General features: G+C 40.2%; 1 protein-coding gene across 3 annotated transcripts in view; it reads right to left on the bottom strand.

The window, feature by feature from the left end:
- The window catches only part of SLC9A6 (solute carrier family 9 member A6), a 62,422-nt gene that overhangs the window by 21,240 nt on the left and 25,172 nt on the right, over nucleotides 1–16,010 (bottom strand). For all 3 annotated transcript variants that reach the window (XM_015444162.4, XM_005594681.5, XM_065538171.2), the window contains exons 8-12: nucleotides 13,800–13,905; nucleotides 13,418–13,506; nucleotides 10,059–10,172; nucleotides 3,520–3,631; nucleotides 1,690–1,843 (exon numbers count right to left, since the gene is read on the bottom strand). In XM_015444162.4, coding sequence (XP_015299648.1) covers nucleotides 1,690–1,843; nucleotides 3,520–3,631; nucleotides 10,059–10,172; nucleotides 13,418–13,506; nucleotides 13,800–13,905 — 575 coding nt within the window. The remainder of the gene's footprint in view (nucleotides 1–1,689; nucleotides 1,844–3,519; nucleotides 3,632–10,058; nucleotides 10,173–13,417; nucleotides 13,507–13,799; nucleotides 13,906–16,010) is intronic.

The raw sequence follows: 16,010 nt of genomic DNA, 5'->3' as shown, positions 1-16,010 counted from the left end.
AACAGGCCAAGAATAATACCAATAAAACAAGAAAACAATAAGAAGTAACCTAAGACTATAAGACAGTATTATAATTAAGTGACAAACTGTTACAGGACAGGCACTATGCTGCCAAAGAGCTTTGACAGCTAGTGATGTAGATTAAATTTTGTGTGAGTAGGTATTTTTTTTTTTTTTTTGTCTTTTCTTTTTGGGAAGATGGTAAGCATAGATATTTTGTTTGGTTTGTTCTTACATTTAATTTTGTTATCCTTAGGAAAATGAGGGAAAGTCTTCATCTACAAGCTCTTGAGAAAAGAAAGGAACTGTGTCCTTTCAAAATGAACCATGCCCATTGTTTGATGAAATTAATTTCTAAAAGAAATTAAGAAAGACTGGAGGCTCCTCTGCCTGCCATTTAATTATCCAGATGACCCTGAACAACTCAGAACCTTTCTAAGCCTCTATTTCATCACTTGTGAAATGGAGTTATCACGTTTGGATAAATATGTAAAATGTACTTAACACAATGCCCAGCACATAGTAAGTGTTCAATAAATGCCAGGTCCTCCCTAAAGTAGTAATTAAGGTTATAAGAATATTGTGTATTTTGTACTATGCACAATAAAAGCACAGAAATTATAAGGGATTTGAATAGTAAAGAGAAATTAAGACAATAACAACAACATTCAAAGTGTGATTTAGGGCTGGCTGGTTTTTAGAATGTTTTTAAAAAGGCATAATAGAATTTAAAAAATGGAGGACAGGATCTATAAAGTGTGAAATACTGTTTTCTCTAATGAGCCCTATGTATTCTGGAAGCTTGGTCGCTCTTAATGTCTATGAAGTTTCAGCCAAACACAGAACTAAAATCTACAAAGGCTTTAGCAGCATAGGCTGCTGTATCCATGGAAACAAATGCAGAACTCTTGAGATACAAGGGAGCTTTCAAATTGAATACATTAACTGGTACACATTCAAGACTAAGACCTCACGATCTTGGCTTTGGATTGTTAGGTTAAAAACAGTGCTGATGAGAAAAATGATAATATCTAGTAGTGATTAGGGTTGGGGTAAACTGCACTGTCTCATACATTGCAGGTAGAAGGCAAATTTTTTATCTGACCTGGTGATACTGATCAAAAGCCTTAAATATATACATATCCTTTTGAGCAAGCAATTTCATTTCTAGACATGCATTCAAAGAAATAATCAGACAAGTACACAGTGGTGTATACATTTAAGAATGTTCACACTGTTAATGGTAATAGTAATAGCAAAATCCTCAAATTGTAATGGTAATAGCAAAATCCTAGAAACAATACAAAAGCCCAACAACAGGGATTTGAGTAAATAAATCAGGATATATGCAGCCATTAAAACAATGATGTAAACATATTTACAATGTAAATGTCCATGCTATTTTACATTTAAAAATGAGGCTACAAGAGTACCTTTAGTATTGCCCCTTTTTGTCAAAAATACATATCATATATAGCAAAAGGTCTGGAAAGATATCCCTCAAAGTGTTAACAATGAATTTTTCTTTTGCGTATATATTTTCCTTTTTCTGTACTACATACTACATATTTTTTTAAAAGGAAAAAATTAAACATTACAGATTCACCAAAGCTTAAAAATTGAAAATGGGCAGAAAAATAAACCAAATTAAAATTTAATCTTAAAATGAGGTCTCCAGTTAGTACTTACCTGATATGCAAGCATGACAGCATTGCAGTGGTGCCACCTCCAAATACCCACACGGTAAAAAACACAATCAGAAGCGTGGTGCTGAACATCATTTGCCGTGCGTAAGTGGCAGTATCTCGAATGGCCAAGGCAAATGCCATTGCACCACGAAGGCCTACAGGGGAACAGAAAAGGTATTTCTTCAATAACTCATTACCAATGCAAGCTTCATAAATTCAGAGCAATAAAGTGCATTCTAAAAACTTAGAAGCATGTGAACAAATATGCAGTAAATGTTAACATACTTAAATATGTATACGCTGCGCAAGGTGGCTCACACCTGTAATCAGCACTTTGGGAGGCCGAGGTGGGCAGATCACCTGAGGTCAGGAGTTCGAGACCAGCCTGGTCAACATGCTGAAACCCCATCTCTACCAAAAATACAAAAATCAGCCGGGCATGGTGGCACACGCCTGTAATCCCAGCTACTCGGGAGGCCGAGGCAGAATTGCTTGAACCAGGGAGGCAGAAGTTACGGTGAGCCAAGATCGTACCACTGCACTCCACCTGGGTGACAGAGCAAGACTCTATCTCGAAAAAAAAAAAAAAAAAAAGTACAAATAGAAATAGAACTTGTATATGTTACTGACATGTACTGATGTTTTAATAATTTTTTAAAATTCATTTTTTATTTACAAACAGTAAAATTCACTCTTTTTGGTCCATAGCCACATGAGTTTTGGCAAATTAATAGAGGTGTGTGTGACTACTACTATAATCAAGACACAGAATGGTTTAAACATCCCTCCCCCAGTGAAATTTCTTTGTGTTACCCTTTTTTAGTCTAACCTCTTGTCACTCCATCAAACCCCTGGCAACCACTGATGCATTCCCCATCGCTATGACTTTGTCTTTTTGCGAATGTCATGTAAAGGGAATCACACAGCAGGTAACCTTTCAAGACTGGCTTCTTGCACTTAGCATAATGCCTCTGAGATTCATCCATGCTGTATGGGTAAATTGTTTGTTCTTTTTAGTGCACAGTAGTATTCCATAGCATGGATGTATCACAGTTTGATTAGCTATTTGCGCATTGAGAGACAGACAAGTGGGTTGTTTCCAGGTTTTGGCAATTATGAAAAGAACTGCTATAAACATTCACCTCCAGGTTTTTGTTTGAAAATGACTTCATCTTTATCTTTCTCACTTTCTATGACATAATTCTAAACCAAGGATTTGGAACCAGAATATGAAAAATTCCCACAGAAGGGAATGGGACCAAAAAAAAATATATATATATATATGTGTGTGTGTGTGTGTGTGTGTGTGTGTATGTATATACATATTATATTGTCCCATAAAATATATGTATATACATATATATAAAATATATACATATATATATTTTCTATTCAAGGATGCAACTTCAATGTTTAAAGGAGTATTATAGGTCAGGCACGGTGGCTCATGCCTATAATCCTAGCACTTTGAAAGGCCAAGGTGGGTGGATTACTTGAGGTCAGGAGTTCGTGACCAGCCTGGCCAACATGGTGAAACCCCATCTCTACTAAAAATACAAAAATTAGCCAGGCATATTGGTAATCCCAGCTACTCGGGAGGCTAAGGCACGAGAATTGCTTGAACCTGGGAGGCAGAGGTTACAGTGAGCCAAGATGGTGCCACTGCACTATAGCCTGGGTGACAGAGTGAAACAGTGTCTCTAAATAAATAAATAATATAAAAATAAAGGAGTATTATATGACCAGCATAACATCTCAGTGTTACATCAAGCTGGCATACGCATTGTGAATGGTCGCTTGAGGTGGGCAAGAGAAGAAAGTTATAACTTACCAGCAAACATCATCATATGTTGAAAATTTGATCCAATCTTACTTCTTCTACCTAAATTAAGTAAGAGGGACAAGGGGTAAATATTGGCAGCTCTTCCCAAGAAAATAGCAACCTAAAATTATTAATAGGTTAAGGATCATTTCATTTTACTATTAATATTATTTAGACTATACATTCAAGATGGTGAAAGACTATTTTAGGGAACTCAGTTTCTAACACACAGTCTTTTGGTTCCATTGTCTAACATAGCACTGTCCAACAGAACTTTCTGCAACAATGGAAATTCTCTATATCTGCACTGTCCAATTCGGTGAGCACCTGAAATGTGGCTAGAGTGACCAAGGAACTGAAAATTTATTTCATTTTAATTACTTCAAATTAAAATAATCACATTTGGCTAATTGCTACCAAATTGGACAGAGCAGGTGTAACATGCAGGAAATTTACTAGATTAAGAGAAACGTGTTTAAAAGCGGAGTTTCTTTACTATACTTCTAAGATTATTAATAGAACAGGTTAATTCACTTTCATTGTTAGTGTTGGTAGGAAAAAGAGCAATGCTGAGAAAACTTCCCCTTCCTTCCTCAGAATAAAGAAAAGTGCAGCTGAATCACCACCTCATAGCACTAAAATGGCTGCCAGACCCACTGTACTCCACTGAGTTTATACTTCCAACTTGCTTCAAAGGGAAAGTTTAATGTGAATTCAGACTGGTTTTAACTAGAAACCAATTTTAGTATCTTTTTCTCCAGTTTGCTGTCTATAGGACTCCTACTTTATGATGGCAATTTTTATTTCAGGAGTCATGATACAGTCTCCACCTCATTTCCTGAGAAAAATATAAGGGAAAATTTAAGATTAAAAACAAAATAAGGCCATGTGCAGTGGCTCACACTTGTCATCCCAGTACTTTGGGAGGCCGGGGCGGAAGGACAGCTTGAGGCCAGGAGTTCAAGACCAGCCTGGCCATCATGGCAAAAACCTGTCTCTATTAAAATACAAAAATGAAGGCCGGGCGCGGTGGCTCAAGCCTGTAATCCCAGCACTTTGGGAGGCCGAGGCGGGCGGATCACGAGGTCAGGAGATCGAGACCATCCTGGCTAACACGGTGAAACCCCGTCTCTACTAAAAATACAAAAAGAAATTAGCCGGGCGTGGTGGCGGGCGCCTGTAGTCCCAGCTACTCCGGAGGCTGAGGCAGGAGAATGGCGTGAACCCGGGAGGCGGAGCTTGCAGTGAGCCGAGATCGCGCCACTGCGCTCCAGTCTGGGCGACAGAGCGAGACTCCGTCTCAAAAAAAAAAAATACAAAAATGAGCTGGGCATGGTGGTGTACACCTGTAATCCCAGCTATTCCAGTGGCTGAAGCACGAGAATTGCTTGAACACAGGACGCAGAGGCTGCAGTGAGCTGAGATTGTGCCACTGCACTCCAGCCTGGGTGACAGAGTGAGACCCTGTCTCAGTAACAAACAAATAAAAAAACAAGGTGGGGGGAATGGTGTTTGGTCTAAGTAACTTTGGAAAAGAGTAGAATCTGTAAGACTAAAGGCAGAAGAACTGCACAAAAGCATTCTATGCTCATGACAAAGCTGTTTCCCATGGGAACACTGGTTAACAATTCTGATACTATTATACATGTATACTGAAACTGAACAATTAGGTAAACGAACGGCAAGTGGTGACAGCAAAGTTTCTTACTGTTAGAATGGGAGTTTACAGTTCAGAAAGGGGAGGAGGCCAGAATAATCCATGTGGTAATGGATTAAAGTTGGAGACATCAGTATGAACCTATATTGAGCTTAATAGAGATACACATGGTTATATGCAGAAATATGTATAGATATATATGCATATATGAGTTAGCGTATATTATATCTATGTATATGGATATATATATATATATAAAATTCCTTGCTCTGTCAGCTGAGAGAGCCTAGAAGCAAAGACACCAAGTAATACTGAGCACACCTAGTGCTCAGATTTTGATTTCTAATACTGTTCTCCAACAAACGGAACCAGGAGTTCTTGGAGAAATGGCCAATTCTTGGGCTGAGCCAGAACAGATACAAGATGAGCCTGAAGCATCCTGTAGTTCCAGGGAGTAAGGAAGTACTCAAAAAAAAAAAAACAATTAAAAACAATGATGAGAATAAAAATTTAAAACGATGAGGCTATATCCAAGGCACACAGAAGAGCCTGCCAAAAGAGCTCTCAATGGCCAAGCTGGAACAGTTTGAGCAACAAAATAAAAAAAGTTGTATTATAACTCAGAGTATAAAATAAATATCAATGAATCCATATTGATATAAATAAATGACTGGGCTGGGTGCGGTGGCTCACGCCTGTAATTCCAACACTTTGGGAGGCTGAGACGTGTGGATCACTTGAGGTCAGGAGTTCGAGACCAGCATGGCCAACATGGCGAAACCCCGCCTCTACTGAAAATATAAAAATTAGCCAGGTGTGGTGGCGCATGCCTGTAATCTCAGCTCATGCCTATAATCTCAGCTACTCAGGAGGATGAGACAGGAGAATCACTTGAACCCGGGAGGTGGGGGTTGCAGTGAGCTGAGATCACGCCATTGCACTCTAGCCTGGGCAACAAGAGTGAAACTGTCTCAAAAAATAATAATAATAATAATAATAAATGACTGAATAAAACAAATGAGGAATACATAAATCTCCTGTGTGAAAAATTCCAAATAATTTTGCTGATACTGTGTCCTCAAGGAGGTGGAACCTAACTCCCCATTCCTCAATCTTTGCTCATAGCAACTTCCTTCCAAGCAGTACAACATGGGGAGGGGAGGGGGGAAATGTGTAACTTTATAATGGATAAATCTGACAAACACTATCTTAACCAAGTGATTAAGACTATCATCAACATTATTAAGTATATACCCTTGATATAATGTCACGAGAATGGCATTTTACCTCTGTGGTCTTCCTCTCAAAGAACATGTAACTCCAGTCTAATCATGGGGAAAATATCAGACAAGTTCCAACTGCAGGACATTCTACAAAAGACATGGCTAGTACCCTTCAATACCGTCAAGGGTCACCAAAAACAAAGAACACATATGAGAAACTGTCACAGGCAGGCAGAGCCTAAGGGGACATGACAACTAAATGTAATGTGGTATCCTGGATGGGACCCTGGAATAAAGAAAGGACCTTAGGGAAAAACTACGGGAATCAGAATAAAGTTCGAACTTTAATTAGTAATATCAATATTAGTTCATTCATTGTGACAAATGTACCATGCTAATATGTTAATAATAGGGGAAACTGAGTGTGGGGCATATGAGAACTTTCTGTATTATATTCACAATTTTTCTGTAAACCTAAAACAAAAGGTTTAAAATCAAAAATTTTAAAAAGTGATTCCGGCCGGGCGCGGTGGCTCACGCCTGTAATCCCGGCACTTTGGGAGGCTGAGGCGGGTGGATCACGAGGTCAGGAGATCGAGACTATGGTGAAACCCCGTCTCTACTAAAAATACAAAAACTTAGCCAGGCACGGTTGTGGGCGCCTGTAGTCCCAGCTACTACTCGGGAGGCTGATGCAGGAGAATGGCGTGAACCCGGGAGGCGGAGCTTGCAGTGAGCAAGATCGTGCCACGGCACTCCAGCCTGGGTGACAGAGGGAGACTCCATCTCACAAAAAAAAAAAAAAAAAAAAAAAAAAAAAAAGTGATTCCCCAAAAAGAAAAGAAAACATAACCACTAAACATATGGGCCAATGCGGCAGTGACTGCTAGTTCTCCCCAACATCTGTTCTTGCTTTCTTCCTTGGTAGTTGGCACTCCTCCCTTTCATCTTTATGCAGCCGTCCAGATAAAGTATATAACTCCTAGCCTTCCTTGTGAGTAGGTGTAATCAATGATGTTAAGTGGAAGGGACGTGTGCACATTCTGGGTCAAGCCCTTCAAGGCAACCGGCAGACAGGGGTGAGACACGTTGGATCACAAGAACAAGAGCAAGTCCCTAAGGATGTTAGCAACAATATTGCTTCAGTCCCTGATGACCGTATGGAGCAGAACTGCCATACCAGTTCAGATTTTTAGATAAGAAAGAAATTTCTATGCTGTTTAAACCTGGATTAGTTTGAGTCTTTTCACATGAAACCAAACCTATGTCCTAACTAATATAGCCAGAAATAGAGCAACTCTCTCCTGTTAAGAGGCCATTTTCATGGTAGGATTTTGTATTGAGGAATTTTAATTCCTAACAGACTCAGAAACCTATAGAGAATATTTAGCTTTGTTTCCAGATTAAGTATAGTGGATAGAGCCATTTGACTGTTCAAAATTTTCTCCAAGACTAGCAGGACATTAAGTTACTGATCTTGTGGTTGTCCTTCAGCTAAGATCTTCTCCTATTAACAGTACTTTATCTTTTTTGCCTAAAGTTCATTTGCAGACTAAGGCTCTGAAGAATGGTATTTCAATAATACTTCACTTTCTAACAGAGATCCTATCTAGAGTTTTAATTAAAAACAAAACAAAACAAAACAAAACTTCTGCTAATCTCTTTGGCAGAATCTTCATTCTGAGGTGAGGTTTTAAAATATTTCTTTTAAAAATTCCTTATTCAAACATTCCCACTGACCACAATTGCTCCTTCCATATTTTGTGTTCAACTATCCCACTCTGATCATTCCTCCATAGCACTGGGACCTTCAGTCCAAAGATCCCTATATTCTTTCCTGAAACAATGTCTTCTTTCCTCACTTCCCTTCTTACCATCATGTTAATAACACCTTTTAATGTTAAACATTAAATGAAGTGTTTAGATTGCATCAGTCATGTAATAACACTATGATCTCTTGTCCTTCTGTTTGCCTTGCACCCACTTGAAAAAACTCCAAACCTGGAAGGAGCCAACTATCTCTTTACTCCACGGTCACAGTAAGTACTGCTGGATAAAGTCATTCAACGGGGAAGACTGGTTCTACTGCTAATTCCTATTCCTCAAACACAATGGATCCCTAGTACTTCTCAGCAGTCCTGTTGAGTTTCTTTGGTTAACTTATTCTTCCAATCTCTACAACTATTTCACAAACCTGCACCTTCCTCAGAATCCCTATGATCTGTGTAAGCCATCCTCCAAGATAGTCCCTAACCATCCCTGCCTCTTAGTATTCACACCCTTGCGTAGTCCCCACCCACACTGTACCAGCTTGGTCGGTATAACCAATAGAATATTATGGAAGTGATGCTGGTATGTCTCTTCAAAGATTAGGTTACAAAAGGCATTTCAGCTTTCATTTTAGGGCTCTCTCAGCTCACTCAGTTTGGGGGAAGAAGCCATGGTGTAAGCTGCCCTATGGAGATATCCACGTGGAGAAGAATAGAAGCCTCTTGCTGACAGTGATGTGAGTTGAGTGAGCTTGCAGTGGATTCCCTGGCCCTAGTCAAGTCTTGAGAAGGTGCAGTCCCAGCCAAGAGCACAACTGCAACCTCTTGAGAGATCCTGGAGCCAGAACCACTCAGGTGAGCTGCTCCAGGATTCCCGACCCTCAGAAACTGTGTGAGATAATAACTGTCTGTTGTTTTAAGCTGCTAAATTTAAGGTAATTTGTTACACAATAGACAACTCCCCATCTTACTCTCAGCAGATGATCTCACCTCCTACTTAACAGATAAACATAGAAGCCATCAGAGAGGAGCTCCATCTTACAAATATGCCTTCATTTCTACATACCCTATCCTCTCCTGTAGTCATGGTAGAGTTGTCTCTCCTCCCAGTGAAGGCAAAATTTCTCTCTACATGCTTTGGATTTCATTCCTGCCTTCTCAAGAGGCTTTCACTATTGCCTCCTCTCTTTCATATACTCAGTTTCTTCCTTCCAATTGTTTTTTTGTTTTTTTTTTTTTTTTTTTGAGACAGGGTCTCCCTTTGTCACCCAGGCTGGAGTGCAGTGACCCAATCACGGCTCACTGCAGCCTCAAACTCCTGGGCTCAAGGGATCCTTCTACCTTACCCTCCCAAGTAGCTGGGACTACAGGCATGTACCACCATACCTGGCTAGTTTTAAAAATTTTGTTTGTAAAGATGGGGTCTTGCTACATTGCCCAGGCTGGGTTTTTTTTAAGACTCTTTGTATATATGCGATAGAAAGAGAGAGGGAGAGAAAGGGGTTGGGGAGGGAGAGAAAGAGAAAGCAAGTGGCCTCATTCAACGTTTCCTTATCTTTCACCTTCTGCCGTGTGGCATAGACTGCTAACTGTTCCCCAGTATCCAACCTCTCCTTCCCTGTAGTAATAAAGGGAAAACACTTATCTTTTGGGGTTGGCAGAACAGTGGGACACTTGTCTGTCATTTTAATCTGTCAACATTATTTGTGCAATAACCACAAATTGAAATAGAATATAATAAAATAAATATACTAGAAAAAAGAACTGGAATCCTTATTTGTTTTACTCAAAGGAAAACTGTATATATTGAAATGTATTCTTATGAACCACATACTCAAAACCCACATAAAAATCTCAATTAAAAATAGTTTTCATAATAAAACACATAACAAAGGATACAAATGCTCCTACTACAAATGTTGGGTTAAAGACATGGTTCTGGAAGGTGAACAGTGTCAGTCCCATGTAGGAGAAGATGAAATTCTCTGCCAAGAAATTGAGAAGCTCAAACAACTGAAACGAAATTGTAAAAGATTAGTCCAGTAAATAAAGTTACATAATTTGAAAGCATGAGTATTACTAAGATAATAAAACAGACACTCAAATAGATAAAGTTCATGCATACACACAAAATGTGTGGTTCAGAAGGGAGCAAATGTGGAGATGACATTTCTAGTCCTGAAGAAAAAGTCAGAAACGTTCCCCCCTCATTTCCCCTAATCAGCTTTCCTTCTCCAAAGCCCCATCTCCAATTACTCCTCTCCTCCTCCTCCAAACTGTCAGGTTTTTTTTTGAATGTTCCTTGTGTTCCTGCTACTGCCCTAGTCAAACTTTCATCACTTCCTACCCATGATGATGAAAAAGGACCTCTAACCATCCCTCATCCTCCAGCTCCCCCAAATCAGTGAATCTCTAAAACTGATAGTTTCAAGATACTTTCCTCTTGCAAGCTGTAAGATTCAACTTTTTGATCCTGGCATAGAGTGCTTCGTGAGAACTCTCATATTCCCGGCTTGCCCTGTGACTTCACTTTTTGCGTGGGTCTTACCCTTGTGTAGGGAGTAAGTATCCTACAGATAGGGCTTCCACATTGTGGAAGAGATCGATGTGTAGGATAGCAGAACTATCTGTGGGAAGAACTAAACCCTGCTGCCCGTCCGCCCCATCCCATTCACATCATAGCCTTGGCAAGGGTATATGATACTTGCTGAATGAAGTTAAGGCCCTTCATAATCTGGTGTCCCTCTGGCCACCAGTGTTATCTACAATGGCTTGTTACTATGAGCCCTCTGACACATAACAGAAAAGTGGTTAAGAAATGGGCTTAGGAATCAAAATGCCTAGGCTTTAGCCCTGTCTTCCCCTTTGCTGGCTGTGTGGCTTTGGGCAAGTTAGTTAATCTCTTTAAACCAGGGTTGCCTTATTACCCAAAAGTGAGAATAAAAATTAAAATAAGTAAACGTGTATTTAATTTTCTTTAAATTATTTAATATGCTATTATTACTATTTATTTATACTTAATGATAACAGTTATACCTTTTTCAGTTTTTACTGTGTGTCTGGTGTCCGACACCATACTAAGGACTTCATATGCATTATCTCGTTTTAATCCCGCAAAAACTCAGTGAGGTAGGTATTATTATTATCTCCATTTTCAAAGACGGCAAAACTGAAGCACAGAGAAGTTATGGAACTTGCTCCTGGTCACACAGCCAGCAAGTGGTAGAACCAGGATTTAAAACAATACAGAGACTCCAGAGTCCCGGCTTTACTTTGCAACACAGGGATCGGCAAACTTGCCCATGAATGGCCCGTGAATGGCCAGAAACATGAGAGGATTTGCAGGCCAAGAGGTCTCTGTCACAACTACTTCACTCTGCCAGTGGAGCACAAAAGTAGCCATAGACTACATATTTTAAAAAATGGGTGTGGCTGTGTGCCCAGAAAATCTTATTGGTGGACACGGAAATGTGAATTTCATATAACTGTCATGGGTCACAACATATTCTTCTTTTGATCTTTTGCCAATCAATTAAAAATGGATGGAAAGAAAAACATTCTTAGCTCATTGACTGGCAAGGGCCGGATGTGGCCTAAGGGCTGGAGTCCGCCACCCTCTGCTCTACACTTTACTGCCTTCTTTTTATTCCTGCCTTTATCTGTACTGCCTCCCCTAGGCCTTCCTGAATCTTCCCCATCCTTCTAAGGGTACTGTTTCTTCTAGGATAGCTTTCCAGATCCTCAAGCCTCAAACCATTTCCCCTACTTCTCTGATGTCTTCTATGACATATAATCTGAAGTACATAATCTAGGATTCCTATTCCTCATATTTTTTAAATGTACATAAGCTTCATATCACCAACAACACCGGAAGCTCTTACTCTGTTCCTGTTTACTATTGTTGCTTTTTGTTTGTTTGTTATTGAGACGGAGTCTTGCTCTGTAATCCAGGCTGGAGTGCAGTGGCACAATCTCAGTTCACTGCAACCTCTGCCTCCTGGGTTCAAGCGATTCTCCTGCCTCAGCCTCCTGAGTAGCTGGGAATATAGGCGCATGCTATTACATCCAGCTAATTTTTGTATTTTTAGTAGAGACAGGGTTTCACCATGTTGGCCAGGCTGGTCTCAAACTCCTGACCTCGGGTGATCCGCCCACTTCGGCCTCCCAAAATGTTGGGATTACAGGTGTGAGCCACAGCGCCCGGCCTGTTCTTGTTTTTTATTCCCCACCCATGACTTGGAAAAATGCTGACTCCCCTCCTACCCTGCCCCCCGCCAGCTGATTTTCTTCTCTTTACTTATTGCACTGAATTAATTTGTAAAAAAGATTTGTAGCCCTAATGTATACGCTTGGGGGAAAAAAGCCTAATCTCTTTTGAGGAGCTGGGGAAAAGCATAGGTCATAAACTTAATTTGTGGCTCCAGCAGGAAGAAGAAATACTGTTGCTCCTGCTTTTAGAACCACTCCTTTTCAGGCGAATCCCATAACCTTCTTGTCATTTGGCAAAATTTAAACCTGTTTCTCACTATAGCCATAGTCAAGTATGTACCTGTTTCTATTCCAGATATTACATTTTGTTCTGTATTTGTCCTCTATACCTCCTAAGACTAGAAAATTCTATTCTATCTCCTTTATAATTCCCTTCAGATACCCTGCACAACTGATCATTTGGTACCAAATAAAACCAGACCACTGACTAGTCCCGACATTCCTGGAAACATAGTAGCTTTGCAGCACCTGAGCAAAGACTGAAGGAAGTTGATCTTCTTTTAGTAGGGCTAATCAGATCAGAAGTTAATCTTATCTACGTCATCTCTTAGAAGGTCTAGTAAGATCAGAAGTTAATCTTCTTTACGTCATCTCTTAGTAGGTCTGGTCAGATCAGAAGTTAATCTTGTCTACGTCACACAACAGTAGTTCGAGTAAAACCAGAGTGAGCTTCCAAAACATTCCCCTATAAAGCCATTAAATTGGGAAAACACTGAGAGAAAGGGAAGCTACTCCACTGGTTATTGAAGCCACGATAATAATAGTCTCTGGCTATTCTGCTGATCTATTTCCACCCTAAATGCTGTCACTCTTCAGTTTGCCAATCCCACCTACTTTTAGAGTCAAAGAAAGAGGAGCTGAAATGAGTAGATATCATCTTGAACAGATCAAAGACTTTTTTTTTTTTTTTTTTTTTTTTTTAGTAAAAAAGACTTCTGTTTTGCTGAAAGAAGGAAAAGTCTATTCACAAACTATAAAGTTCCTCTTACCTGTTTAGTTCTATGCTGAGACTCCGTGGACAAATTATTATATGTATAATGTGCTTGTGTGATGCCACAAAACAATACTGCAACCACACCTATAAAGACAACAAATTTCAAGTTCACATAAAAGGATGGTTCCCACCTTTTATACTGAGATTCTTTTTTCACAGTAGATTACAGGCTTTGTCTGGAAATTCTCATTTGTGACTTACTTTGTTAAGAGGAACCACTTCCACTGAAAATTTTTTTGATGTTCTAAAGTGACAACCTAAATCCCAACCATAATAAGTATGTTCAAATACTAATGGAGCTGATCCACTTGGAGCAAAATTGACTGGCAAAGTCACTCCTTTTAAGGGTTGACAATCAAAGGGAGCAAGTCACCTACCTGTGAAGCCCCATGCTTCAGCCAAGAGGAAGGTACTCCAGGACATCAAGAAGAACAGGCCTGTCTCCAACAACTGGAACTCCCGTAATTTGGTGAACTTTGTCACGTAAGACTGTTAAGGCTGGTAATGAGATCTTGTAACACAAAAGTGTGACTAGAAAGAAACGACAGTTTAAGCAAGGCAACCATGAAAGAAGGTTCTCTAGCTTCTCTAACACAAAAATCCCAGAATAAGAAGGTACCACCAGAGTGGGGAAACTTTTTAAATGAGCATCTCACTGAGGAGTCAGCTGCCTTCCCTTCAGTGAGGAAGCCTTACGGCTTAGCCACTCCAATTGTTTCATGGATATCACATACCTTGCCAGAAACCATGCAGTAAAGGATGGACAGAGATGGGAATAACAGATCAGATCCATAACATGCCACCTCTATTAATCTGAGACCTAAAGCTAGACAGCTTCCATAATTATAGCAATTTACATTTATAAAAATATATAATTTCCAAGAGAGTTTACACTAATTTGATCTGCTACCACCTCTGTGATATACAGCATTCATTCCATGATGAAGAAATTGAGGCACTTCACTCCCTTATACTAGTTGAACAACTATTTGTTAGCTGACGGTGGAAGGGCCTGTGCCAAGTTACGACCAATCTCAGGCTAGAATTTAGAGTCATTTCTACAGCTAGGCACTACAACAAAATGATTAACAAGATATATTCTCTCCCCTCAAGGAACTTGTAATGGGGAAGAGAGACTACCTGTCTTGGCATCACCTTCAGAACACTTTTTACTGCTGCTTTATGCCTCAGTTCACCTATAAAAAGGCTGAAGTATACCAACTAAGAATAAGATATCTGTTTTATACAGGTATCATAGAAGTTTTAGAGTTGGAAACTTTTTTTTTTTTTTTTTTTTTTTTTGATTCGGAGTCTCGCACTGTCACCCAGGCTGGAGTGCAGTGGCACAATCTCGGCACACTGCAAGCTCCACCTCCTGGATTCACGCCATTCTCCCGCCTCAGCCTCCCAAGTAGCTGGGACTACAGGCGCCCACCACAACACCCGGCTAATTTTTTGTATTTTTAGTAGAGACAGGGTTTCACCATGTTAGCCAGGATGGTCTCGATCTCCTGACCTTGTGATCCGCCTGCCTCGGCCTCCCAAAGTGCTGGGATTACAGGTGTGAGCCACGATGCTCGGTCTAGAGCTGGAAACTCTTTAGACATCATCTAGTCCCATTCCTCTTTCCTACCATCCCCACCCTCCACTTTCCTACACTGAGATCCAAAGAGGTGAAGTGTCAAAGCTTCTAGCATGTTTGTGTCTGCCACTATACTGAAAGCAGCAGGGAGGCAGGGGTCATGTTTGTCTTCTTTAGCTTTGATACACAGAGCACAGCACATATAGCAGGTGATCAAGACATTCCTTCTGGCTTTTTGTTTTGGGTTGGGAGTTTATAACATGTTTTTAGGCCAGGCACGGTGGCTCATGACTGTAACCCCAGCACTTTAGGAGGCCGAGGTGGGTGGATCACCTGATGTCAGGAGTTCGAGACCAGCCTGGCCAACATGGTGAAACCCTATCTCCGCTAAAAATACAAAAAAACTTGCTGGGTGTGGTGTTGCACACCTGTAATCCCAGCTACTTGGGAGGCTGAGGCGGGAGAACTGCTTGAACCTGGGAGGCGGAGGTTGCAGTGAGCCAAGATCATGCCATTGCATTCCAGCCTGGGGGAAAGCAAGACTCTGTCTCAAAAAATAAATAAATAAATAAAAATAAAATTTGTTTTTATAGATTCAGGATGCACAAGTGCAGTTTTATGACATGGATGTATTGCATGGTGGTGAAGTCCAGGATACAATGGCCTTTGCATGAACACAAGAATAACTTGACTAGTGGTAGTACCAGGACTACAACTCAGGTCCTTTGAGCTGCCCGTCCAGGGCTCTAGAGCACAAAGGTTAAAATCGGGAGAACTGAGATGAACTCTTACTTATCCTAACCAGGGAACCACCTTTTGTTCACTTGGCATCGCCGTTGTACATTTCCTATTTGTCCTATTAAAAAAAGAGCAAAAGACTGCCAGGCTGACCAGCAACACAGAACACCCAGAGGCTCTTTGGAATATGGCTACCTTTATAGTTATTTAATCTACAACTATAAAATTCACCCTCAAAGAGATACCATCTCTAATTATACGCTTGCAG

This window comes from Macaca fascicularis, chromosome X (assembly GCF_037993035.2).
Source record: "Macaca fascicularis isolate 582-1 chromosome X, T2T-MFA8v1.1".
NCBI lineage: Eukaryota > Metazoa > Chordata > Mammalia > Primates > Cercopithecidae > Macaca > Macaca fascicularis.
This window is presented reverse-complemented; position numbering and strand designations above follow the sequence as displayed.